The sequence below is a fragment of the Abrus precatorius genome, unplaced genomic scaffold, assembly GCF_003935025.1.
Source record: "Abrus precatorius isolate BTA unplaced genomic scaffold, Abrus_2018 Scaffold4, whole genome shotgun sequence".
NCBI lineage: Eukaryota > Viridiplantae > Streptophyta > Magnoliopsida > Fabales > Fabaceae > Abrus > Abrus precatorius.
In genome coordinates, this window is record NW_020874384.1 from 16,593,521 (window position 1) to 16,619,665 (window position 26,145).

A 26,145-nucleotide genomic window follows, 5' to 3' on the forward strand; every position below is an offset into this window, starting at 1 on the left:
AGGTGAACAACTCATTTTGATGCCCCTTTAAAAATTCTCTTCCGTGTTTAGACAAACAAGTTTAAAGTGAAAGATGCATAAGAACGGGTGTTATAAACCACGCATGAAAATATAAGAGTAATGAGACTCTTAAAAAATAAAATTATAAATTTTTTTATAATTCGAGGGAGAAATGATGGAAAAGACGAGTAATAGGAAGAAAAGAGATGAAAAAAAATGAGCTATAAAAACTTATTACATGTGATGATAACCTATTACTAGTTCCATTCCTTATTGCATATCCCAAAGACCAAGCAGAGCACGAGAATTTTAAACACCATGCCTCTATTTGTTTGGCGTTAAAATAATTTTTACATTTGTTAATTAAGAAAAATACATATTTAAATATAAAGGCTGAAATTAATTTAGATGCACATTTCAAACAATTCAAACTTAATTTGAATACGCATCCCAAACTTTAAAAAAAAAATTAATTGAAGTTAATTTTTCTTAACTGTATAAACGACCCCTATTTATGCTAAAACCGACGGCAAGTTAGGCGTCAGTCAGACGTAGCATTGCATATAATGCAGCCAAAGTAACGAAAGCACCATGAAAATTGAGAAAACCATCGCAAAACCTAAAGCAAGCAAAAATGTTGTCCCTCATATTTATTCGGCGGAACATCTACTGTCGGCAAACTAACACAGGAGAAAAACAGTAATTCGTCTAAACTAGGCGGTATTGGCGCTACATAAAGAAATAGCTTGAAACTTTATAATGAGCTTACACGCTACAGCTGTTAAGACATCAAAAAATTAATTAAAAAGGGCCCTAAATTTTATACTAAAAGAAACTAATAGCCCCTACTTCTAGACACATGTTGAGGCCAGGTGGTGCCTTGCGAAGAAGTTCCATGGGGTTGTACACCGCTTGGCCGCAGGTTTCTGCTACCCTGGGTAGAAGAAACCCACTGGGGGCCAAAATTTCGTTGGCCATGTGTCACATTCATAGGGGGTTGCAGATATTGTGTTGTGATAATCGACTGCTGTGGTGAACCCGCAAATGATTGATTCAAGATGTGAGGTCGAAGATGAAAGTTGTGCATCGTTGTCTGTTGTTGGGGAGGAAACTGATTCTGCGAGGTTTGGGGCTGCCATTCAGGTATATCATCATCATCATCATTCCAGGGTTGAATTGTTCCCCCAAATTTATCCTGCCAATTAACTGAAGATACATTTGGTTTGTTTTGCCCATATTTGTGTACAAGTTCCCTCATTTGTTCTACAGGGCGTGACGGGGCTTGGTTAACCGAGTGTAATGGGACCATACCTGGTCCCATGGGTTTTTGGACCAACTGTGATGGATTTGAACTGCCGGAGAAATTGAACTCCGGTAGGTCATCCTCAACTCGGGCCGCCGGTGGCCCAAATCCGGGAGGAATATCATCATCATCATCATCACATGGGGGTCCAGTCTCGGGGGTCTTAAAGCCCGTAGAGGGCACTGCTTTGTGGGTGGAATTGGCATTCACATTTATATCTTGCTGTCTCCTACTAAAGTGTTGTCTTTTAGAGCCATGTTTGTGGTGTGATGAAGTGGTGGGTGATATAGTCGAAGTTAAATTAGTTTTTCTCCATACAATAATACCAATTAGGCCATTATCGATAGAATTAACTGCTTCAATTTGTTCTTTTGGAAGTATGTTGCTGAGCATTTCAACTGTTTTCTTATGAGGTGGGCAAAAGTAAAGTTCAACTCCGTGCGCAGGCTCAGCAAATCCTACTCTCTCGTCCAAAATGTACGAGTCAGCCACCTGCGTGCAAAAACATCTAATAAATCAAAACAATCTGCCAGTAAAGAGTAGAGATGAGAATCAAACTAATATCATTATCATTACCTCACGGAGAGTCGATTCCTCCTCGGGGGATGACCCTTTGGAAACAAAATGTGAAACCTGCAATACAATGAAGGTTTTTTTCAATTTTACAGGGCCCAAAAGAGTGATGTGAGGAAGTTTCATCAATTACACAGATTTGTTCTGATAAGGTAATATTAGCACCAAGCAGCAATCGCCCTCAGTTGTAATCAATTCAGTTAACCACGCTTATCTATATTCTATTTTACATCATCCTTATGTTCCCGTGCATCTCATCGAAAGTTATTCCACTTAAAATAGGAGAGATTTTTGGGGAGATTTTCATTAAACACATTCTTCAGTTTTTTACACCCCATGTTTCATTGTGTCAAAATACTATAAATATTGAAATTTTCGTAGCATGGAAACAATCACGATCCAAATATTCAATCCCCCCACCCCCACCCCTCAACCACTCATTTCATGGTTTCGTAACTTCTCACTCCAAAAAATACCTAATCCTGCCAATCTTAAAATATGTGCGTCATTTGTCACACACAACCACCAACCACTTCACTGCCTCCTTTATCTCGTCAGCAAGGTTCTTCAAACGTGGTTAAACGAATGAATTAGTATCACACCGCAAACATAATTTTTTCCCCTTTTAATCATTCTCTCTGTGTGGATGGTGTGCAAAACAGACAAGATTCAAGCCTAGCTATAGCTCTAGCACAACAAAAGGAAACTTGAGATACCATGATTGCACGACTTCTTGACAGACGAAGATCCTGCAGAAATTTCTCGAATGCATCAAGTCGAACCCTTCCCTTGACCTCGAGAAAGCCAGACCAGTCGTTAGCATAAGTTTTCTCACCACTTCACAAAGAACATAATGTAAAATCAGAAAAAATGGCAGAAGTATTAATTTATTTCAGAAAGTACATGTACGTATCAAAACTACATTTTCAATTAGTAAAAAATAATGACAAGAGGTCCACAGCATAAGACAGGTACTCCACCACCCTGACCTATCCAACTGAAAAAGAAGAAAAACACACAAGAAAAACCAACTCTAAAGACAATATTATTCACAATTATCAACACAATCAGAAAGAAAATTTGTTTTTGGACAGTTTGCACACACAATCCATTAAAAAAAAGAGAATAATGATATATATTCCAAATTTAACATGTTTACACGTATCACAGCAACAATAAGGAAAGAAGTTTTTCTAACATCTTTCTTTTTTTTGGGGGGCGGGGAGGAGGGATTTTAGAATGATACTTGGATATTTACAAGACAATACCCATATCCAAAGACAGTAATAATCATTTCAAAACCATATTAAACTAAAAACTCCCAATCAACAAAAACTTAATTTGTTTTTCATAAGATAGCATGCAGGAGTTCATAAGGTAAAAAACATAGAACTTAAAAAAGGAGGAAATTTTACAACTGAGATTCCAGACTGTAGAGAAACTGCAAGACACTTTTTTCATAAATGTCTGCACAAGACTAAACTATGCTTATACCCAATTGACCTTGAGTTCAATATGCGTACAAAATTTCAATCAAATGTACACAACAGATCACATTAAATAAATTACAAAATATCAAATGAAAGATTACATGCAGGCTTAAACAAAATCATGATAAGTCAATGCCAAACAAAATTTAAAAGACAGAAGCATAAAAAAATGAGGAAGGGACATAGATAGTTCCAAATTCCAATATCAATTGGGAACTGGAAGCAGGATATACATGGCAAAGAAGTTGCATCTGTAGTCAAATAATCCCATCCAACACAAGATGGCCCATCCCATCCATTGTCTTACTGCTGTCATGTATGGACACATTAATATCTTCCATAACATTGTGACTGTTTGTTTAAGCTTAAAAGTGATTTATGATACAATTTATTAAAAAAAAAAAAAAAAAAAAAAAAAAAAAACTGAAGCTATTATTTTCAACTTTGTTAGATTTTTTCTTTTTTTTCATAAACACATATCATTATTAAAAAAAATATATATTTTTCATTTAGAAATTGCTTTCCTTTAAGAAAACACAAACCCCTTTATTGTGCAAGACAAAAATAACTTGTTACTATTCATTTCAAGATCCTTAGCTCCTCACTAAAACATGGTAGATGAGAAGATGGATAAATGGAACAATCAATATCAGATCAATCCATGCACAGAAGTTTACAGCAAAAAGCCAACTATATCATAAAAATATACTCAAACAAACAGTAGATTACCTCTTAAAGATGCTTATGACTGAATGAGTGGTAGAGATATTCAGTTGAAGCATTCCATCCCAGAGGCATTCACCCTTAGAGGGGAGTGTAGCTTTCAAATACATATTATTGCGATTTCTCTCTTCCAAATGAAACAGACTGGCTTTCAACTCAGCATCACTGGAAGTAGATGACTTCACATCATTAGTTGACCTTTCCTTGGTACGACCATCTGTCAGCTTCACGTCAGTTTGACTATCACTGTATCTTGCATTAGAAGAAATGGCCCCAGATTCTGCATTTAACTTTTTTCCCTCTTCAGAACCTGATGTGCTTTGAAGCTTCTCAGACTTCTTATCAGGAGTGACATCAGCTTGCGCACTTAAACTAAAAGCAGAAGATCTTGATTTAGATCCAGCCCCAGAATCATCCTTGTCGGACGAATGTGCCACTTTTCCAGATTCCACTGGTAAATTTTCAAATGGTGGCTCAGAATGAAGGGATTCCATGAATTCATCAAGAGAGACAATTGGCGGAAGAAAGTCAGGGTCCTTCAATGCATCATCTGTCATAAGCCCTTGCATGGGATCAGTACCATCATTGGAAGAAATGGTAATGGAAAATGTATTATCCTTCTCTGACTTGCTCTTCTCAGCATCAGTATTCGCATCACCTTTGATCACATCTGATTTGGAAGGAGAAGTGCTTTCTACATCCTTTTTTGTAGTTTGGCTTCGAGCAATTGAGGTTGTGCCAGCTGAAACTTCCTCCACTGAGAGATTGTCTTCATGTTCAACTTCCACTTGAAACTCACCTTTATGTGTTTTCTTGACCAAACGTCTGATATCAACATCTGAATCAGGTAAAACCACCATTTGAGCAAGCTCCTCAGCCTTGGCTATCCGCCACTGAGAGAGCTCCTTTGAAGCAAGTTCCTCGGCAGTCATGGAGCATAATTGTTCCGGGGGAATTTCACCAAACATAACCCTTTCTCTAAGTTCAGGATTATTGCGATCTTTCAAATTGAATAAAAGAGACCTCCCCTTCTCTTTGTACTTCTTATTCACACCTCCAAATAGTTTGAAGAGTTCTGCTTCTATCCTTGATGCTAAAAGTTCATGCAAAGGGACCTCCTCCCTACAAACTCCACCTGTTTCCTGAGGTTCTGACCTCTGCTCTATATTAGTTTCACTTTCCCTTTGATTTCCCACATCCACCATATCAGATAACACCCAGGAAAGACCATTTCCCTGCAAAAGTTCATCTTTCATAAAGAAACTGTCACTGAAAGGAACATCATCAGTCGTCAAAGTGTAACTTGACTGGAAGTCTTGCTTATCACAGTCCAAGGCTTGCATAGAACTCAGTATATTTTCATTGTTTGATACATTAGTGGATCCCACTTCATAATCCTTGCATTTATCCAAAAAATCTTCATTAAATGTACTCTGTCTCTGCTCTCCTGCAACGTGGTCAACTGACTCACCCGCAGCAAAAGAGGAATTAACAGATTGAGAAACATCTTGCTTTTGCTCCAAAGAAGTATCAATGGATGCAGATGCTGGCTGAGTGCACTGAGAACTGTTCTTTACTTTACTCTGAGTACTGGCAGCATCATTCGACGTGTTATTGTTAGGGACCTGAGATTTACCTTGCTGAGAAACTAAGGCTAGAGCAGCAGCTAGTGACTCTCTCATCTTGGACCTAACACTTTCAGATGGTTCAGTTTGAACCTTGGAGGATTGTTTCATCTGTGTATTCTGACTTTTGGAATTCAAGGACCGAGAAGTCCCAGATTTACCGGAAGTGTTATCCATCTGTGTTTTTCTCTTACTAGAAGCTGCCGAGTGCTGTGTCCTGGAGGCATTTGATGGGGATTGCATCTGCGGAGAACCTCTATTTGACGCATTAGGTACTTGCTGCAACCAAGGTCTATTTCCCATTTGCGCAGCCCGCTTGCTTGACGTCATGGAACTACTAGATGATAATTCCATCGGTGCTTTGCGCTTTGGAGTCATTGGCTGTTGGTGTGACCCCGTGCTATTCGGAAGAGTCCCCATTTGCACGGACTGTCTGTTAGGCAAAAGAAACTGATGCATTCCTGGATTACCTGCTTGTGCTTCTATCCGCCCACTTTGCATACTCGAATGGGGTAATCCAACATTTGAGGTCGCCTGTGGCTGTGACACAAGATCACTAGCTACAGGACCCAAGAGCCCCATTTCCATCTGTCTCCCCGATGAATCAACCTTGCTCAAAACAGGCTGCAACCGAGCCATTGGCATACTCGGCATCGGCTCCGAAACCAGATTGTTGGACATTCCAGACCAGTATCACTAACCATGAATAACACAAACAAAAACACCTGAAACAGTTCATAACACATTGCCAGCACAAATCACACCACGAATAAACGACACAAGTTTCATCGAAACCACTAAAACACCATCATTCAACATAAAACAAAATATCATCCCCAGCCCTAAAGTACCAAGAAAATTAAATTACACCAAGAAGTAATTCATTGAATAAAATCAAAGAACATATGGTAATTTTTCCCGCAAATCAATCCCCGTGATTTAATTCAATATCAGGGAAGTGCAAGAAGCATTATCGATGGTATCAAAAAGAGTTACTTCTTCTCGTAACGAAGAAAAGTAGAAAACGAAGCGACAGAATGAATTAGAAGGAGAATTGTGAGGTACCTTGACACCGCGAAAGTGAATGGAAGCTGCTATGTGTGTGCGCCGCTGAAAGCAGAGTGCGTCAGTGCAAACCCTAAGACGATGTTCGACGGAGAATGGAAGAAGACGATAACGATAGCGAGAGAAATGAACAACTCACCCAATATTAGCCGCATCTCAACGTTCTTGATTCTTCTAAAGTTTATCCTTAAACGCATCGTTGCATTACCTTGTTTAACTTTTTCTACATTTTAAAAAACAATAATTGCCCTAAATCTTACGTGTTTATTAATAAATATATCTTTTATAGCTTAAACACATCTTTAATTTTTATATTTTTAAATTTTGAATTTTTTATATTTTTTTAAAATAACACTGTAAAAAAATTAAATATAAGATGAATAAATACAAATATACTAATCATTTTATGAAATATAATAAATAAATGCATTCGAAATTTAATAACTGTATGAATTAATTTTACTTTATTACCATAGTATTTGTGTCAAATTTAAATTTATACACACTAAATAAATATACTCTTTCTGTCGGTTTATAAAAGTGTGCATGAGTGTGGTACATGTACATGTGTTTATTTGTATTAAATGAGATAACTTTTTATGAGAAATAATATTGATTATTAAATTTGTTAACTAGTCAGTAAACATAAAATTAAAAAATTATGTGAACTTTTATTTTTTGAATAATAATTTGATTTTAATTAATATTTTCATTAAAAAATTTAACATTCAATAGTTTAATGAATATAAAATTTTGATTTTTGCTATATCCTTCTAATAATCCTTTTAGTACTTTGTAAGGTAAGTATTAAACAAAAAAATTATTTATTATTGTATTAAAAATATATAATATATTAAATATTTCTTCATTTAATAATTAAAGAGTAGGAGGGTTGAGAATTATTTTAAAAAATTTGTTTGATGATTAATATATATAGTGTCATTAATTATTTAAAATGTGCTTTTCTCGATTAATATTAAGAATTAATGTTTCATTAATATTATTTTTTGTCAAAATCAATAATTAATGCTGCCATTAGTACTTGTTAAGCTTATTTTATTTACACAGTGATATAAAATAGATATATGCAAATATTAATGGTAAAAAAATAAGAAATAATTTAAGTAAAAATTATTAAGTATTATATTTTAAATTTTTGGATAAACAACGAAAAGATTTATTTTCCATGACCTAATTTTCAATAATATAAGAAACAAATATTTTAATAAAATTATAATTTTTCTGTTTCATTTTCAATTATGATAATTTTTTTAACTTAATATTTGTCCGCACTCATTTTAGAATGAATTCATCGTTAAAACACTGAAATGAATCTTCCTCCACAACATTTTACCGTGAATCCAAGTATCTAATAGTGCCTAACCTAAACTTCAAACCCCGTAAACCTCAAATTTCTTACCTTTTCAAATTAGCCACTTTTTTTTTTTTTTTTGTCAAATGCTTAAAAAATTGAGTTTGAACAAAGACAATCCACACACAAACAAAATGGCCATCGAACGTGATACACATTTTCAAAAATTTTGTTCCTTGAACAACTTTTATAATATAAAGGAACATTTTTTTATCACCAGCCGTAATTTGTTTTCATTAATATTTCATGTATTCTATTTCACTGAAATAATTACACTTGATATCATAACAATTGTAGTTTTGTTATAATTATTCTATCGTTAAAAGAGGAAAAATATTATTCTGACAACACTTTTTTTTCTCTCCCTCTCTCTTTACATATCACAATTAATCCACCCTTCTCCTTCTTCTCTCCCTATCTCTGTTATTCTTCAATATTTTTGAGAGAAATATCAGTGAAATTAGCATTACTGTTAAGAAGATTCGGAATAAAAACATGTTCATGGAGGGAAGATAATGGCCAATAATAATGAAAATGGCAAAATATCAATTCCCAGATGTACGAATGTAAAGAAACTTCACTTTATGAGTAATTTTGTACCCGCAAAAAATTTAAATACTCTTCAGAGATTAACATTCATTATCCTCGTCTATATCGTTCATTTTTTCTTTTCCCTTCCTCCCCATTCTCTCTCTCCCATCAAAGTTCCACTTGAACTTTGTGAGCTAAAACAACAAAAGCCCCTGCCTAAGTATAATTTCCATTCACTTATAATTCCCGTAACAGTCAACTTAAATTGCAGCAAGAGAAAGCAAACATATCGACAAAAATGAAATGGAATGAATGACCTCAGAATCAAACATCCATCCAAGGAAGAGGGTAGCGTAGGAAAAGCTTTACAACACTACAAGATTGTATATGACTGTATTCGTATAAACCAAATTATGAGGTATTGGCGATGCCATTCTCATCCCTGCTTTCACCCTGATGCTGGCTGGCATCATCCCTAGAGACTGATCCTGTTGTTACGTTCTCTCCAACCTCACTCTTGCAAAGGGGGCATAATGCATTTATCCTCAACCACTTGTCTACACAGTCTTTGTGAAAAAGGTGAGAACAAGGCAATTCTCTCAGCTCATCGTTATTTTCATACTTTGCCAGGCAGATGCAGCAAACCTGAAGACAATCACAGTTAAGATCAGGAGACAAACTCATCCAACACAAAAAAAAAAAAAAAAATCAAACTCCTGGTACAAGAAGAAGGCATATAAGACACAGGACACGAGAGGCTAATTCAGAGAAACTTGAAAATTAAGAGTATAATTCAATAAACAGCTGAGGTAGCAAGCAATCAGGGTTTCCAAATTTCCAGTAAGCATATGCACCAATGCACAGAAGGGAGAAGAGACAATATCTAATGATTGCCCCAATTCCAAAATTATAGAAGATAAGATGGGCAAAACTAGTCCAGAAGTTTCATCCCTTCAATTTACATCATGAAACTGCAACCCGCCCACAAAACTGGCTCTTAATTCAGAATATCAAATGATTACAGAAACTAAGCATGCAACTAGAGATGTTTTTCCCTGCAATTATGAAAAGTTGAGGAAATAGCACTAACACCAAATTAACCACTCATTACCTAATGGATTTGGTATATATGACAAAAAAAACTCTTAAGATTCTATGGTCAGGAAAAAGTTTCCAAATACTAAATATCTAGAAGAAACAAAATAATGAGAATTTGAGCAGGCTTACAAAGTATAACCTACAAGCCTAAAACTGTTCCTCCACAGACAAATCCAAAGAGTCCAGTGCAATGAGACCCATGATTTTTCATAGGGAGAAAGTAAATGGATATGGTGTAGCTAGACAGTAAACAAACAACGAAACAATGCTAGTTTATTGTAAAGTTTTACTGAAGTATCCAGAATAAATGAAGATCAGGTTATACTCACGGCATCTTCCCCGGCAATCATGCGTTCCTTTTCAGTACCTGCAGCCACAATTCCACCTTCACTGGCATTTGAGTTGCTTTCATCCCTGCTTTTATCTTTCTTCGTTTTGAACTTGTAAGTTGGCAGTGCATTAATGGATTCAGAGGTTGCCCCTTGGGTTTGAGTCAGATCCTCTCTAACCCCAAGGATGGAAATTATACAAGGCAGACAGCAGCATATTGTTGCACAAAGAATGAAGGGCATGGCATAACCGATACAGCTAAAAGTAAGAAACACTACACATAACCTGCCAGCCAAAGGAAGCAGATATAATATAGACTCTGGAGGCTCCAAAAATCAGAAAATTGGTAATACAGCTAAAAGTAAGAAACCCTACACTCAATGGAAGAGCTGTTGAAAGGCTATACCTGTACAAGTTAGGCGCTTCATCAGCAGATGAATGTCCACCAAAAATCCATACATTTCCAACAACAAACCATATAGCAAAAAAGCAATCTACGGCAATCTTGAAGTATTCGACAAGTAGCTTCAATCTGCTAAACAGGTGCATGCAAGCTTAGCAACTTCATAAGCTAAATGAACCCTAAATTTTCAAAAATGAATCTCTCGAGTAGAGTAAGTCAACAAACAACATTAATTCTTTCCTTAATTGTCACATATAGGTTTCCAAGTCTCTTGAATTCTTTAAGCTGAAATAGTATCATATTTTCTCAAGAATGCCCTCTCCAGACAACCCAAAAAAACAAAAAAAAATGCAACCTCCAAATTTCCGGATGTACAAGAAACAGTGATGCAATGCAAATCAGCATCAGGAAGACCTTACCCTTACCAAACGTGATCAATACACACAAGGCCTGTCGTCCATTTATATATCATTTCTCATTCAAACTAAGACAATGATTGTACCAAAGGATCAAAGTAATCCATCACAATTTAATTAGTTTGAAAGGAAAGCACCACGACCACAGGAGAGAGGGACACGGATTCACGGCCACAACAGCACTTGACAACACATGTATGTATTTGGCAATACAGAAAAGCGAGGGAATGAAAGTGAAACAACGGCCAAAATTCAAATCAAAACCCTTAAATAATCCCAATCTCTGAAACCCCTCTTCCACAATGGTAAAAAGAACTAAACAAACATCAAACTGCACAGTGAATCCACCACAAGAACTTTCATCCCTTTCAGCATTCCACAAACACGACCGCATACATGGGTTTAAAAAAAACAGCCAATAATTTCCTACAATTCAAGACATCCCAAACAAACAAAAACAAAAAATGATTACCTGGCATTCATCAACCAGGAATCTTGATTGCTTCTAGAAACCACCATAACACCATCCTCTCCATTAACGGTGGAACTGGAAAGAAGAGTTCCAGAAGGATCATAATTGGAAGAGGAATCTTGGTCTCGAACATGACTAGTATGATAATAACGCCAAAAGAGTAGAGGAAGGGAAGCAACACAACCGGAAGCATAACCGACAATCCACGCAAACAAAGGGGCGCGTGGGTGCTCGTGCTTTGACAGAGACAAAACAACAACACAAGCAGCAATCTGGCTTAACGTCAAGACTAGCTCAATACATATCCATAGCCCCGAATTCAAGGGACTCCTATGCCTACGTGTATTATTATTATTATTATTACTACTACTCGTTCTAGAATTTGAAAAAGAAGAAGCAGCAGCTTCAAACGTTGCCGTTCCGGTTATGTCAATGACGTGGTGCGTGGGTCGCGCCATTAACAACGGGTAAGTGTCAAATTGAGCTTCTTCAGGTCTTACGAAGTCCATTAACATTCCTCAACTTCAAATTTATGTTCTGTTAACAAACAATTACACGTTAATTAGATTCTTGTTAACGCGTTGACTCATATTCAAAAACGATCCTGCACTCAAAGAATAATTATAATTTTTAATCTCAATTTAAACAGAGAGGAATGAATCAAATGAACAACAGACCATGATAAGGGGGAAAACGGCAGCGTTTCTTGGCGATCACGGAAGTGGGCCCTTTATCTCTGTTGACGGAGAAGGCAAAGGCAAAGGCAAAGAGAGAGTGGCATTCATTCCTCTCTTCCCACCGCCCTGCTTTCTTCATTTGCTGAATCGCCTCATAATTTCTCAATTCATTATTTCTTCTCTCTCTCTCTCTCCCCCTTTTATTTTTATGAGGTCAATGTTTACTGTTTGCATTTTTTTTTTTCTGATTAGATCACTCTTTCCATTTAACTTAGCGTTGAGAACAGAAGCAGGTAACTTTACCACAGGTTTTTTTTTTTTTTTTTATCTTTACTTTATCTGAAATTTCAATAAGTTCACAGTTAATTTTGACTTAATCATGACTTAATATTATTTGAGATACGATTTTGTCAATTTAATTTATTAACCTAATGTATTCATTTTAACATGATAAATATTTAAATTATATATTGCAAATTAGTATATATTTTATTATTAAATACACAAATCAACCTGTAAGAGATGTTTTTATTTAATCTGTTATTGAATTTGCGTTTTAGTTAATGTAATTTCATTAAATACTTAAAATGAAAGTTTTATTGCTTCTCAATTCAAAAAAATTGCTCCTAATAAAAAATATAGGAGATATAGAAAAATATATTTTTTAAATAAATAATATTAATATTATTTTTCAATTATTATAATTATACTAAATATTTGAATAAAAAAATTTATTATGTATAATGTTTTTTTATTAAATATTAATATTTTATTAAAGATAAATTTAGACTACAAGAAATTAGTGTACGCATTATAACTTTACAAGAATTTATAGTGTTATCTTAGTTAAAAAAATTAAGTAAAGAATATTTGTAATTTAAGAAAAATTAATATAAATTTTAAATAAAAATTATTAATATTAGTATAATGATATTTATTAAGTAACAAGTGTTATTAACATATATTTAAAAAAAATTATAAAAAATAATATATCAAATTAGGTTGGGTAGTTCAAAATGCATTCTAGACGCATTTTTAAAATACATCGAAATTAATTTTGAAACGTGAAACCGTTAAAATAAACTTAAAAACAACAACGAGAGCTTATAATTTAATTAACCCCGTAAGGGGCTTTGACGGTAGGCTGTTAGTGGGTGAAAGGGTTTCAAACGTTGTATTTGGTCGCCCAAAGACTTTTTGTCCTTTTCATTGGGGTTTAAGGAAAAATATAAATTCGATATAAGAAATTGAACTAAATTAAGTCTGATTCTAGTTTGATTTAAAAAGAATTTACCCTTTTTTTAAATTCAATTCTCTTTAGCCTAGCGAGTTATTTAATGTTGATAAAGCATTTTATATTAATGTAAGACGAAAATTAAATGTGATGCTTTCACATTGGATGCTTTTAAGATGGTGAGAAGGGTGATTTTGTAATGCTGTAATGGGTAAATGTTTAACTATGGAGTTATGAGTTTACCAAAATAGATTAGATAATCATATTTGGATACGCCTTTATTAGAATTAAGGTAGTCTAATTTGCTAGTTATTATAAAAATAGACATGTGATGAGACAAGTTAAAGAATACCATTGAAGTGTATTAAATGCATGGAACCTCAAAGTTTAGGTGAATGATAATAAAAATAAAATAAAATAAAACATTTTAAGTCAAATAGTCTCATGTAATTTCTTTATTATCTTTCTTAAGTCATGTAGTTTAATAAGTGTATATAAAAAATATATAGTTTAAAATTAAGGTTTTTTAATGATTTTTGCTGCCTTGGATAGTTTAAGCTAATTGTTGAAGGGTTTTTTTAAAAAAGCTTTTACACGTTCGGGTGTTAACATAATTTTAGGAAAAAAAATTCAATGAGTTTTGCATGGCTACAAAAGAGAAATGTGATAAATATTTTTTGTTATGTATATATTGTAATACACCATTATGGAATATTTTAAGAAGATTATTGTTTTTTGCAAATATTTTTCTCATTCATACTCAAATTTTTTATTTTATGTTTGTTTTTTGTTTTCACTTTGAAATAGTCTTATTAAATTATATTTTTCATTTTTTTGCCTTGTTGAACATTTATAGTCAATTCCTATTAGATATATTCAAACATGCATGAGATGATAAATAATCTAATGAAAATATTGATATATAACATATTAAGATCTATTTTTTTAATTTTTTTTAATTCAAGCCCTCGTGATTTTGAGATGAATAATTTAATAACCATGTTATTATATAATACAATTGATAATAGGATTTCAACACCTTTTAAAAAAATTACATTCATATACAAAATCAATTTACATTAAAACCCAAACTATTTAATAATTTTATTTTCAATTAAATTATATCATACAGTACACAATATATTATACAAGTTTACCCAATAACCCATGGTTCTTAAGTAACGTGTGTTAAAGACAAACTATAAACAAAAGCAGCTGAACAGTGTTGAAAATGATCATCACTTCATTCACTCCATTGAAGAAAAAATAATTGTTTAACAAAAATGATCAATGCGTGGATACCTTTAATGGATACAGACACTCATGTTTACTTTTCCCTCAGTCAAGTAAATTATAATAATTGTTTCTTCAGTTTCTTTTTTTTTCTTTAGTGCTTTAATGATTTTATTTATTTTTTGTTATTTTGATTTTATAAAATTTAATATTTTTGTATAATTTTATATTTAATAACCAATGTTTATCTGATAGAAAAAAAAACAGAATATTAATTAATATAAATAGTGTAATAAAAATTAAGCAATATTATTTTATGTAATTTAAAATAATATTATTATTATTTGTTTTTGTATAAAACTTTAAATGTCAGGGAAAATATATGAAAGAAATACTTCAACATATAACATATATTTAAAATTTGCTTTATTCTATTTATAATTACTAACACATAATTAAATTTTTTGGTTTACATTTCAGCAAACACAGTGTTAAAGCAATAAGAATTTAAAAACTACATTATCTAAATGAAAAATAGATATTTTTTTAGAATATAAAAGTAATTTTTTTAAATAACAAATCTCATATCTAATTATCATCTGCCATTATCACTTGTAAGTTGTAACGCATCATTCTTATGATTTCGGTGATTTTTGTATACAACACTGATAATCTGCCAACTTTTGATACATAACATGGTTAAAGATTAACCAGCAACAGAAACAGCTGAACAAAGTTCAAAATTTTAATGAATTCTTTCCCTTGATTGAAGTGAAATAATTGTTTAACAATGATAATCAATGCCTATTACTTTTATGGATATAAACACTCAATTTTACTTTTCTTCCACTCAAATAAATTGTAATCATTACTATAGTTAATAATATCTATTTATCCAATTTCTAAGTACTGACATGTAATCAATTTATAGTTTTAGAATTTTTAAGTTAATTTTAAAAGAAGTGTTTTTTAAAAAGTTGATTCCAGCATATTATTTATATCGAGTATGATATTAAAAAGAGTTAGAAAATAATTAAAATAAAATTAATTTTAAAACACAAACAAAACATTATTTATTAATCTTATACTTAAAATATAATTTTCTTCACCCAAAAAAAAAAAAAAAAAAACTCTACAAATTGATCCTCTCCTTATAAAAAACGGAAAATGCAAAATAGTACCAAATGGAACTGCACAAAACGTGGCTTGATTTCCGTTATTATTTTACTTTTCATTTATTTTAAAATTTATTATTTAACTAATAAAATAAATTTATATCTGCACAATTTTCATACTAGCATTAGTGTTTAAAAATTAGGAACGTACTTATTGGCTATAAAAAAATGAGGAGGTTAAAATTTTATTCTTTGATGATAAAAGTTAAAAAAAATTATCTAGCATTAAATAAGCCTTGTATAGTGTATCCACTAGAGAAAAGAAGAAGAAAAATGAATAAAGGATTTGTACACACAATTGTGGTGTAACAATTATTTGGTATTATAACGATAATACCCAAAAAATGGCTAAGAAAACATCATAGGTATCTGCATTTTCATATATCTGTACATGCACGGGCACCAAACTATGTCATGTCCCCAGTTTTACAGGCTTACTCTTCTCACTTTTTTCTTTTCTTACACACGCACAGTTACACGTGTTGGTGTCCAAATTCTACCCATGCTTCTATCATTTTCTCCTCCTTCAATTATTACCAATATATACAAAATTTCACAATGCATCTCAGAACCAAAAAATTACCCTTAATCATGAGAGGCCATTATGTCAATTAAATATATGCCAAAGCAATAATATAAGGAGTAACATTATTATTTGATATTTTGATTATTTTCTCCCAAAGCAAGAGAAAAAGAAGTTAAAACCAGCCTTTGCTTCATTGTACTTTTTCTTTTTTTGTTTATTTCTGAGTTTCATGGCGGTGGATCATAGACAACAGAAGAAACAGCTCAGAGGGTTTCATTGCCCAAAATCACAGCACAAAACTTGGTGATCTGCATGCCATTTCTTCTTTTGATTTGTGCCCTAGATAGAACCAACTTCCCTTTTTTCTACATTCAACCTTAATAAGTTTCGTTTCTCTTTTTTTTCTTATATTCCCGAGAAAAATCAGAAATGGCGAGTTTCAAATGTTAATTATTCCCCACCCTCTTTTTTTGCATTGTATTTGCGTTTTCTCTTTCCCTTTTCCTTCTTCTTCCGCGCTTGGGCATAACCCAAAATTCTCAAGATTTGATTTTTCACCAATGCATGCCACAAAATCACAAATTTCTTTCCACCCTTTTAAATTTCCTGTCTCAATCTCATGCTGCTTCTCTCACATTGCTCGGAATTTTCGTTTCCTTTGGATGACCGAGATCTAGGGTTTCTCGTGTTGTTCCTCTCACATTGTTCCCTTTCTCGGTACTCGTAGAAGAAGAACCCGACGTTTTCGTGCCTCATTGATTTTTTTTCCTTCATGGGTTTCATCTAAAGCTTCGAAATTTGTAGCTTTCAGCTTCTGGGTGGCCATGCTCAAGCAATTCCTCAGTAAACTGCCTCGTAAGGCATCGAAACCCGACCCGGACGAGTCAAGCCGAGGCGACTCGTCGCGCTCGAGCTCCTCCCGGGATGAATCGCCGCGCGCCGCCGGGAGAAATCACAGGTCTCACGGCAGTGTCGGTGGCAGTTCCAACGCTGCGAAACGAACTTCCTCGTCGGCGGTTTTCCCGGCAAGCACGGTGTCGGTGATTGAACCGTTGGTGCCGTTTAAGGATGTTCCAAACTCGGAGAAGATGAACCTGTTCGTGAGCAAGTTGAGCCTTTGTTGCGTGACGTTCGATTTCACGGACCCTGGTAAGAACACGGTGGAGAAAGAGGTGAAAAGAAGAACCTTGGTTGAAGTGGTTGATTTTGTGGCTTCTTGTGGATCTATGAGGTTTGGTGAACCTGCTATTCTTGCTATGTGTAGAATGTGTGCTATTAATCTCTTTAGAGTTTTCCCGCCAAATTACAGGTCTAACCGTGGCGGTGAGAATGATGATGATGAGCCAGCGTTTGACCCTGCTTGGCCCCACTTGCAACTTGTCTATGAATTGTTTCTTAAGTTTATCACTTCTTCGTGCCTTGATGCTAAGGTTGCAAAGAAGTATATTGACCATTCGTTTATTTCAAGGTTGTTGGAGTTGTTTGATTCGGAGGATCCTAGGGAAAGGGACTGTTTGAAGACAATTATGCATAGGGTTTATGGGAAGTTCATGGTGCATAGACCCTATATAAGAAAATCTATTAACAACTTGTTTTATAGGTTTGTGTTTGAGACCGAGAAACACAATGGTATTGCTGAGTTGTTGGAGATTTTTGGGAGCATAATAAGTGGATTTGCTTTGCCTTTGAAAGAGGAACACAAAATCTTCTTGTGGAGAGTTTTGGTCCCCTTGCACAAGCCTAAGTCTATGGGGGTCTATTTCCAGCAATTGTCGTACTGTGTTACGCAGTTTATAGAGAAGGAGCCCAAGTTGGCGAGCATCGTTATAAGGGGTTTGTTGAAGTATTGGCCAATAACAAATTGTCAGAAAGAGGTGATGTTCCTGGGTGAACTGGAAGAAATTTTGGAAACAATCAACATGGTTGAGTTCCAGAGGGTCATGGTCCCCTTATTTTGGCGAGTAGGATGCTGCATTAACAGTTTACACTTTCAGGTATGGTTGTTATTCACTTCTAATGAATCCGTTTGATGAATTGTCTCTATTTGCATAGTTCTATATGGCTTTAAATCCATGCTTTATAACTATAGCTTCTGTGCTGTTGTATATCTGCTTTAACCGTCATATTCTGGCATTACATTGTTAAGAAAACTAGCAAAGACAGCCGTATAATCTCTCTAAGATGTAGAAGATAGCCTCTTTTATGAATATGGGGTTCTGTCTTTCATCACACCCAGCCAATATGGGACTCTTGCATCTATGTCGTTCCCGTTGGGTTGGAATAGTCCATAAACACTAGGGCGATTGAAGTGTGTGATTTGCTTGGTCTAAGACACCAAACTCACATTTAAATTGAAGTCATTCCATGTTTTCACAGCCTGACTTTTACAAAGGTTTAGGGGGTTGTCTCCTCTGCTTCAACTGGTATCAAAGCCTGGTTTATCCATTCGTAGTGGGATTGATGCACAAGTGAGTCCTGTGTTGGTTGGGTGTGAGTCACTAAACTCCTCTACATCATAGGGTAGAGACTAATAATTCTTCGCTACAGTTTCAACTTTCAAAGTTAAAATGTACTGGAATTTTTGTTGGGAGATTTTTCTGCAAAGATGATTCATTTTATTGCCTTAATTTTGGGTGAGAGGTCACCGATAGGACGTGAAAGTAGTTGATATTCTTTTTAGCTTCTTCAGAGCTCTCCATATTTTCTTGAGTTGTACTTCCAAGTTCCTTGAACTTCTTCCTCTTACGAATGGCAGCTATCTTTCTTACCTTTTTTAAAACAGCGATTTAATTGCTGCAATTTTTTTTATTTCTTTTGTGTATCTTCTGAGAATCAGTTGTTTCCTTAGACAGGCTTGTTAATTACTGAAAGATAACCTCTTTATTTTTTCAACATGGATTGTTTCAGGTAGCTGAAAGGGCTCTTTTCTTGTGGAACAATGACCATATTGTCAACTTGATTGCTCACAACCGTCAGGTGATCCTGCCCATCGTTTTTCCAGCTTTAGAGAAGAATTCTCAAGGCCACTGGAACCAGGCAGTGCTCAACTTAACTCATAATGTTAGAAAGATGTTCGTGGAGATGGACGAGAAGCTGTTCCTAACGTGTCATTCGCAGTTTATAGACGAAGAAGCCATGCTAAACGCAGCAGCTGAGAAGCGAAAGGAAGCCTGGAAACAACTAGAGCATGCAGCCAGTCTTCAGCCGGTGATTGGAAATACCCCAGTTTTAGTGTCTCCAATATGATAACATGTAATGTATGTATGTATCTATGTATGTCAGACCCTCAATCCTTATCTCTTTTTCCTCCTTTTATGGTGGAAAACCACAAGAAATGTGGTAAATGGCTGTTACTAAGGGTAGCTTTTTCTTTTTGGATCACACATGCTGATGATGCTTATGGCAGCCAGATGCTGTAACTTGTAACATGCTTTTGATTGTAACTGTATGGTAGCAACGTGCCTCCTTCTGATAAGTAATGAGAAGGACCATGCAGCGGATCAAACCCTTTTCTGTGTAAGCTTGTTTTCCAAAATCTGCTGTGTGCACTTCACTATTTCTGTCCTTGCCCTTATGACAATTGAGCTTGGATAACCAGGAATGGTTTGCTATACAGGCATTGCAGATTATGGTATTAACTAATTAATGAATTATATACACGACTAAGGTAGAAGTTTTTACTTTTCTAAGCCTTGTTCCAATGTCTCTCCCATCTCACAATTTTGTGCATTTGGAAAGATAATTAAATGGAGATGGAGGCTACAGGTGAGAATGGTTCATATTGAAGGATGTCAGAAACAATATTTTACGTTACTTTTCATAAGTTTTTTAAGAAAAGTGAAAAGTAGAATATTTTTCTGAAAATAAGTTAATTCAAGAATAATTTAGTTAATTATCTTCTACTGTATGATAGTATTTTAATTGAGACAAACATTTAATTCTTAATTTATAAAAACTTCTTTATAACTTTTAGTTGCTTATTACGAAGTTGGATGAGGATGTTTCTAAAGAATATTAAGATGGGTACATTAATTTTTAACTGAAACAAAAAAATTGATCTATTTTATGTCTTTACTTTAAAATTTTATTTAATTTAAAATATTAATAAAATAAATGAGATATTTATTAATAGTATATTTTTAAAGTGATTTAACTTTTTTAAGGAATAACATTTTTTTAAAATTTTTTAATTCAATTTATTTTAAATAATTCAAATGCATCTTTTATAATTTTAAATATATTTTTTTCTCATTTTAAAGTTTTATTAAAACTTGAAAATACTCAATGCAACAAGGCAGATTTTTTTTATATTTTTGTCTTTGAATAAGTTGTGAGATTAGCCTTAACTAGAGGATAGTGATTAAGGAATTTTTTTTCTAATCCTCTTGGTTATTTTTCATGATTAATATTATTTAAATAAAAAATAAGAAAAAAGTTAGTAAATTTACAATGTTAATTACAAGGGAATAAAGAATGTATTACTTTTTCCTATTACACAATTCATTAACTAAATAGGAGTCTCTTTTTAATCGCAACTGATTTTTAATGTGCCTAACTAATTATCAGGTTAATTTACATAAAGAGAATTCTAATCGGAAATTTTGGAGCCCTACAAGTCAAAGGTTTTTGTATTTCTTTTATCATGGTCAGACCACTTTTTCATATTTTTTAAAAATAAAAATTTGAAAGATATTATTCACTTTCAGAAATTAAACAACGAAATTGCTTAAGAGTACGCAAAATGTAATTCACGAAAACCAACGAACACGCATCACCCTTCATTTCCGTCAAATATTGATTTATTATTTACTTTCTAATTTATCATTTGAACAACTAAAATTCTAAAACTAACACAATTGATTTCGTCGAATTTCGTACTCAAAATTTTCGTACAATTTAGCATCGTTCATTAAATAAATTACTTTTAAAATTTAAATTTTGGAAGGTGGTACAAAAAGCAACCACCTGAGTGAAAAGCCTCTTTTTCTTTTTGTGTCAAAAGGAAAGGCTGGACTTGCATTAGCCACTTGGCCCCACCTTCCCTTCTTTTTCCCACTGGAAAGTCTCTATTTTTCAACTCGAAATGCATTACCATTTACACTTTACACAATTGGTTCAAAATTAAATCCTTCAAGATTAAAATTAAACGGCAGGAGAATTATTAGTTTATTACACCCAATTTTTCTATCATGTGTCAAAAAAATCAATTCGTAAAATCCTTGGGACGCTTTGCATCATGCCTTGTGTTTGAGTTATGACGCATTGCTGCAAAGTTGCATGATCTATAAGATACATATAAATAAAAATGAACTGCATTTATATATCACCAAAAAAATGTAGAGCATAAGTAATTTTTATTACAAAACTGAAGTTTTGATACAAAAGTAATCTCGAAAGCAGCTATACGGCTTTGTTACATAATGGCAACCTCAAAATGAAGCCAACTCGGTGTTATTGTTAGCACTTCAACTCACTACTTGTTGTATCATTAGGTAACAATTTCACGTTACAAGGAGAGATCTGGCAGAACCAGAATTTGTGGGGATTAATGAGAAAAAAATTTTGGTATAATATATCCAACAGATGATGATATCAACCATCACTGTACCATAAATTATGAAGTCATCCTTTAGTCCTTAGTCTTTATGGAACAGCGAAAAACATTTACACATGAACTTGGAACAGTGACTTCATCGGTTTTGGAGAGAGGTTTGCCACACAATTGAACTGTCACAGGAAGCAGAAGTCACTGATGTAATTATCTCAATACCTTTTTCAGCAAAGATAAGGACATGCGTATTATTTTGCCGGTTTATATACTTTAACCAGATGGAGAATATATGTTAAAGAAAGCAGAATACGAACTCATTTAACACTCCCATTGTCCAAAGAATTATACAAATTAACATATATATTCCAAACTCAACACGTTTTACGTTGACAAAAACGGGGGCGGAAAAAGATATTTGTTTGAACCGTTCAATAATCAATAAAATTATGTATGTCTGATATATATCAATTTGGTGTGATTCGTGGGGTTTAAAAACTTCAGTCAATTGAAAGAAGGATAAGACTGTTATGTAATATGCACACTTCTAACCTTCTGTTGTTTATACTTATCACGTATAGCACTCAGGGAACAGCCTTTGGTATTAAGTTGCAGATCTTCCAGGGCTAGAACAACAGTTTTGAGGTCTGAAGCTTTGTAGTTTGTGTAGTGCTCCAAAATTGGATTCTAAAATAAATGCACGTGACACTGAAAATTTATTTATGTTTACACAAAGTCAAAGGAAAATAGTTAACTTGCATTAAGGTAGTCAACAGTTCATACCCATGGATGTTCTAAGTGATTGAGGGTCCATCTGGCCAGGAACACAGCAGATGCAGCTACAAGGGAAGGTAGAAATTGGAGGAAGCTATATTCTACTAGAGTAAGCTCTGCTAAATAATTTGCTAGGAATTCCAGTTGAACACAAGGAACCTGTACAAGGGGATAAAATTACCAGGTTGATTTGCATTCCTGTCAGCATCATAGTAAAATCACTTTCTCAAGTTAAATTGCGAATGGTGGATAACAGTTGTAGTACCTTGTAAGAAGATTGTGCTGCTTGGATGAATCTCCTGGAACCCAAGAAAAGATCGTCATAGTTCAATGAAGTTCTTAACCAAGTGATATTTCCAAAAAGAATTGGAATATACGAGTATATATAGTGCATACCTGAGAAATGGTTTGATTGTGGGAACAAGAAGCTGAAAATGCAGAAGGTTTAGAATTTCACTCTCCATTTTTAATACCTGTCAAATAACACTGATTAGGTGTATTGTATATCGGTCATCGTGAATATACTCAGAAAATAAAATAAAAAAAAGAAAAAAAAAAGATGAAGGATCCGACCGGACTACCTCTTCTTTTGTGTATGTATTATCTGTGATGAAGCAAAATTCCTCCACTCGAGGCGCACAAATCTCTTCATACTTTCTTCAAGCCATGAAAAGAAAGAAGCACATCTAAGACTAATTGATTTAGAAAAAAAATAGATATGATGTGTTACATTAACACTTATCAGTATCACCGAATACACTCCAAATCAAGAGTTCCATGAATCAAATTAGCAGTTCATTTCATATTTATAAATGTCCAAATAAAGTTTCTTTACTAGCTAGTTAACAAAACTATGGAAACAATAACGAGAACTAAATCATATGATGAGAAATATGTAAAATTATCTACACATATAAGTCCAATACCAACAAGCAAAATAACTATGTACAGGACTATGAAAAAGTAAAAATTATCACCATCATACTAGACGGAGGATGAAAAACTGATTGTCGTTATCAATTTTATCGTTTTAGAAGCCTTAAACCCCAGTTCATAGTTCAAAGAGAAGCATGAAGAAGTATAACTTCGAGCTTGTGAAACTTCCATCATAGGACAATTACAAAGTTTGGTACTTACGATGCAATCAGCATGCAAGTAACACCAAGCAACTGGAGCCTTTGCTTCTGAATGAATTTTGTTGAGAGACACCGATCAATTAGGTTCACCGTGAGATAAAGAGTGTCCGGGACCAACTTGTATTCCTCAGAAACCTGAAAGGAAATACAGGAAACCTTCAGCAAACCCACAACCAAAGCTTGATGGTCAACTTAGACAGTAATTACAGATTGTGTATTTTAAATGTGACTATAGAAGGAATGTGATAATCATAATGAATGGTAGATACCTAGCACGTTGTCAATATCCCACTATTCAACCGTATTTAGGTTGAAAGGAAGTACATAGAATTCATTACACCAACGAAAAGGAAAAGCTTAGATGTGCTCAAGTATTGAAATCTACATAATGCCAGAGCCATGAGACAAACCTCCACAAGCCAATCAACCAGAATTCCACGCATCCTTGGAGTAATATCTTGTTGCAATTTATCCATGTAGTTGGTTAATGGTCTCCTTTCAAGCTGGAGAGATTTCACCAAAGTTCAGTTAATTTTTTTGTATTGAACCTAAGTATCCTTCTCTTTTCTCAGCATTAAAACAGTATTGCTTTGTGAAGTTAAGCAGCAACGTTAATATCATAATTATACTATTTTATGTCACTAAATAAAATGTGCTGGCTACTATCCAAGAATACTTGCCTAGTGTTATAATGCAGTAAACTGACAACAGTAGAGAAAGCAGCAGTTGGGGTTTACATCATAACACTGTTTAATAGAAGCTTTTGAAATTGTCACTAGCCACACAAACTAATAGTACATTAGCAACACTCAAGGAAAAAAATAATTACATTACTACATCACAAACCTCTGTGACTCGAATTTTGTTGTATATGTCAGGGGCATAAGAACTCCAAACTTGAGAATCCTTTAACTCTGAATCAATGTCCACAATGGTCAGGCAGTCTGAAGTTCTTAGCTTCTCACAAATCATATCTATGTCTGCACAATCCAATCAAGAGAATAAAACAGTAATTATAGGATCCTTACATCAAAGACTATCTGTCAAGTGAATATGTGGGTTACTTCTCATAACATCTTTTTCATGTGCAATCAAAAGAGCAATCATGTAACACTGTAACTCCTTAAACTCAAACGTTCCATGTATAACAATGCTAGTATTTTGCATTCTCCAACAATATATCACGAGAAATACTGTTCAATTAAGAAAAACACAAGGAACAGACCTATTTTTGAGCAAGAGGCAGAGTCTGTAAGGTAAAAGGCTAGTTAACCTCAATTTTAAAGCCTGAGTCGAGTAACATTTAGTACTTTGCATGTTCAATCAGAGAGTTACACGAATTTCATTTGTACAAAAAGTAATTTAGCATGCCATATTATATACCTAAAGTCTTTTGCATAATAGTAGTAACATATGGGATTATAGAAAAACCTTCGTTTGGCAAGCTTAGGAGTTCATCAGAATTCAGAGAGTCTTGCATTGAATGCACAGTGTCTGCTGCTATAACACATTCTCTTACACTGTTGGACATACAATGCCCTGCTGCCTCTTCGTTGCCCAAAGTAGCTGCAGCAATGGTTTCATTTGATTCTACCATCCTTATTGCGGATAATTCTTCAGCTAAATTTGCTCTAACATCCTCTTGCGATGACGAAACTTCAATATAAACACCTGAAGCTAGCTTTGTGTTTTTCTTCTCATAAACTCCTTTAGCCTACATAGTGGATTATCAATCAGCATCACCAACAAACAGTTATGAGACTTACATGTAAATGAATTTGCAGCATTGTATAATTATGAAAATCATTTTGTAGGACACAGAATAAAATGTTTTTTTTTTCATTTCCAAACAAAAATAACCCACAAATAAAATTTATTCTCCTTATCACTAGAATTACAAAATATTAACAATTTTCAAACGTGCGACAAAGTGAGTATTTCGTATTTACCCGATACTTCGATGCCTTATCATCACATATGTTAGTTACATCTGTAAGCACCGCCCTTCTCTTATACTGAAGAACAACTGGAACAAGAACAGGAGAAGCTGCTCTTTTGCACTGTGCATTTTTGCGCTCCTTTTGCAAAGAAGGTTTTGCATTGGGAGGAATCCCTCTCGATGCTCTAGCCCTTGCTCTGGTTATTCGAAGTGGACGCTCTTCGTCTTTGGCACAGAATGTGTTTACTCTATCCATTGTGTGTGCCTTGAAGAAGAGCAATCCAATTATTTCAAATGAAAATCTTGCTCATGCCTGTTCTTCAAACAACCATTCATAAGATAATAGCATCACATAAATCACAAAATGAATTCCCTAAAATTTCAAAATAAAAAATAAACAAAATTAATAAGTAACACAGTTCAGTTCCAGATCCATACACCAAGACAAAACTCAATAAGGTTATTGAAAAAACTTAAAATCATGTTCTAATAACAAACAACG

General features: G+C 33.9%; 4 protein-coding genes across 6 annotated transcripts; 1 reads left to right on the forward strand and 3 right to left on the reverse strand.

Moving 5' to 3' along the window:
• Positions 1-580: 580 nt before the first annotated feature.
• Positions 581-7,030, reverse strand: LOC113865275. 3 transcript variants are annotated; one of them, XM_027499717.1, is made up of 6 exons: positions 6,919-7,030; positions 6,780-6,824; positions 4,096-6,439; positions 2,593-2,713; positions 1,880-1,936; positions 581-1,795 (listed from the first exon to the last, which is right to left on the reverse strand). In XM_027499717.1, the coding sequence occupies exons 3-6, from the start codon at positions 6,393-6,395 to the stop codon at positions 836-838; spliced, it is 3,438 nt and encodes a 1,145-aa protein (XP_027355518.1). In that variant the 5' UTR covers positions 6,396-6,439; positions 6,780-6,824; positions 6,919-7,030; the 3' UTR covers positions 581-835. The 3 variants fall into 3 exon arrangements, with proteins under 3 accessions (XP_027355518.1, XP_027355519.1, XP_027355517.1); XM_027499718.1 differs by having other exon boundaries at positions 4,096-6,410; positions 6,919-6,963; XM_027499716.1 differs by having other exon boundaries at positions 6,780-6,985.
• Positions 7,031-8,710: 1,680 nt separating this feature from the next.
• On the reverse strand, positions 8,711-12,297 carry LOC113865277 (E3 ubiquitin-protein ligase At1g63170-like). Its single transcript, XM_027499720.1, has 5 exons — positions 12,079-12,297; positions 11,402-11,938; positions 10,517-10,642; positions 10,110-10,395; positions 8,711-9,327 (listed from the first exon to the last, which is right to left on the reverse strand). The coding sequence occupies exons 2-5, from the start codon at positions 11,914-11,916 to the stop codon at positions 9,094-9,096; spliced, it is 1,161 nt and encodes a 386-aa protein (XP_027355521.1). The 5' UTR covers positions 11,917-11,938; positions 12,079-12,297; the 3' UTR covers positions 8,711-9,093.
• Positions 12,298-16,782: 4,485 nt separating this feature from the next.
• Positions 16,783-19,909, forward strand: LOC113865276 (serine/threonine protein phosphatase 2A 57 kDa regulatory subunit B' kappa isoform-like). The gene is made up of 2 exons (XM_027499719.1): positions 16,783-18,240; positions 19,154-19,909. The coding sequence occupies exons 1-2, from the start codon at positions 17,071-17,073 to the stop codon at positions 19,490-19,492; spliced, it is 1,509 nt and encodes a 502-aa protein (XP_027355520.1). The 5' UTR covers positions 16,783-17,070; the 3' UTR covers positions 19,493-19,909.
• Positions 19,910-21,877: 1,968 nt separating this feature from the next.
• LOC113865577 (cyclin-A2-2-like) lies at positions 21,878-25,899 on the reverse strand. Its single transcript, XM_027500245.1, has 12 exons — positions 25,654-25,899; positions 25,262-25,418; positions 25,136-25,201; positions 24,551-24,684; positions 24,115-24,207; positions 23,706-23,839; positions 23,150-23,225; positions 22,965-23,041; positions 22,834-22,867; positions 22,578-22,727; positions 22,347-22,481; positions 21,878-21,973 (listed from the first exon to the last, which is right to left on the reverse strand). The coding sequence occupies exons 1-12, from the start codon at positions 25,897-25,899 to the stop codon at positions 21,911-21,913; spliced, it is 1,365 nt and encodes a 454-aa protein (XP_027356046.1). The 3' UTR covers positions 21,878-21,910.
• Between the last annotated feature and the right edge of the window lie 246 nt (positions 25,900-26,145).

What these genes read in the sequence shown, in the direction of transcription:
- LOC113865275 (XM_027499717.1), bottom strand. Translation starts at nt 6,395, where the DNA reads ATGTCCAACAATCTGGTTTCGGAGCCGATGCCGAGTATGCCAATGGCT. An exon ending in GTCATAAGCATCTTTAAGAG is followed by an intron (nt 2,714 to 4,095) that starts GTAATCTACTGT and finishes TTCTTTGTGAAG; the next exon opens with TGGTGAGAAAACTTATGCTA. An exon ending in AGGAATCGACTCTCCGTGAG is followed by an intron (nt 1,796 to 1,879) that starts GTAATGATAATG and finishes TTTTGCACGCAG; the next exon opens with GTGGCTGACTCGTACATTTT.
- LOC113865277 (XM_027499720.1), bottom strand. Translation starts at nt 11,916, where the DNA reads ATGTTAATGGACTTCGTAAGACCTGAAGAAGCTCAATTTGACACTTAC. An exon ending in GAAGCGCCTAACTTGTACAG is followed by an intron (nt 10,396 to 10,516) that starts GTATAGCCTTTC and finishes TTTGGCTGGCAG; the next exon opens with GTTATGTGTAGTGTTTCTTA. An exon ending in TGATTGCCGGGGAAGATGCC is followed by an intron (nt 9,328 to 10,109) that starts GTGAGTATAACC and finishes GATTGTCTTCAG; the next exon opens with GTTTGCTGCATCTGCCTGGC.
- LOC113865276 (XM_027499719.1), top strand. Translation starts at nt 17,071, where the DNA reads ATGCTCAAGCAATTCCTCAGTAAACTGCCTCGTAAGGCATCGAAACCC. An exon ending in TTAACAGTTTACACTTTCAG is followed by an intron (nt 18,241 to 19,153) that starts GTATGGTTGTTA and finishes GGATTGTTTCAG; the next exon opens with GTAGCTGAAAGGGCTCTTTT.
- LOC113865577 (XM_027500245.1), bottom strand. Translation starts at nt 25,899, where the DNA reads ATGGATAGAGTAAACACATTCTGTGCCAAAGACGAAGAGCGTCCACTT. An exon ending in TGGTTGATTGGCTTGTGGAG is followed by an intron (nt 23,840 to 24,114) that starts GTTTGTCTCATG and finishes ATTTCCTTTCAG; the next exon opens with GTTTCTGAGGAATACAAGTT. An exon ending in ACAATCAAACCATTTCTCAG is followed by an intron (nt 22,868 to 22,964) that starts GTATGCACTATA and finishes CTTGGGTTCCAG; the next exon opens with GAGATTCATCCAAGCAGCAC.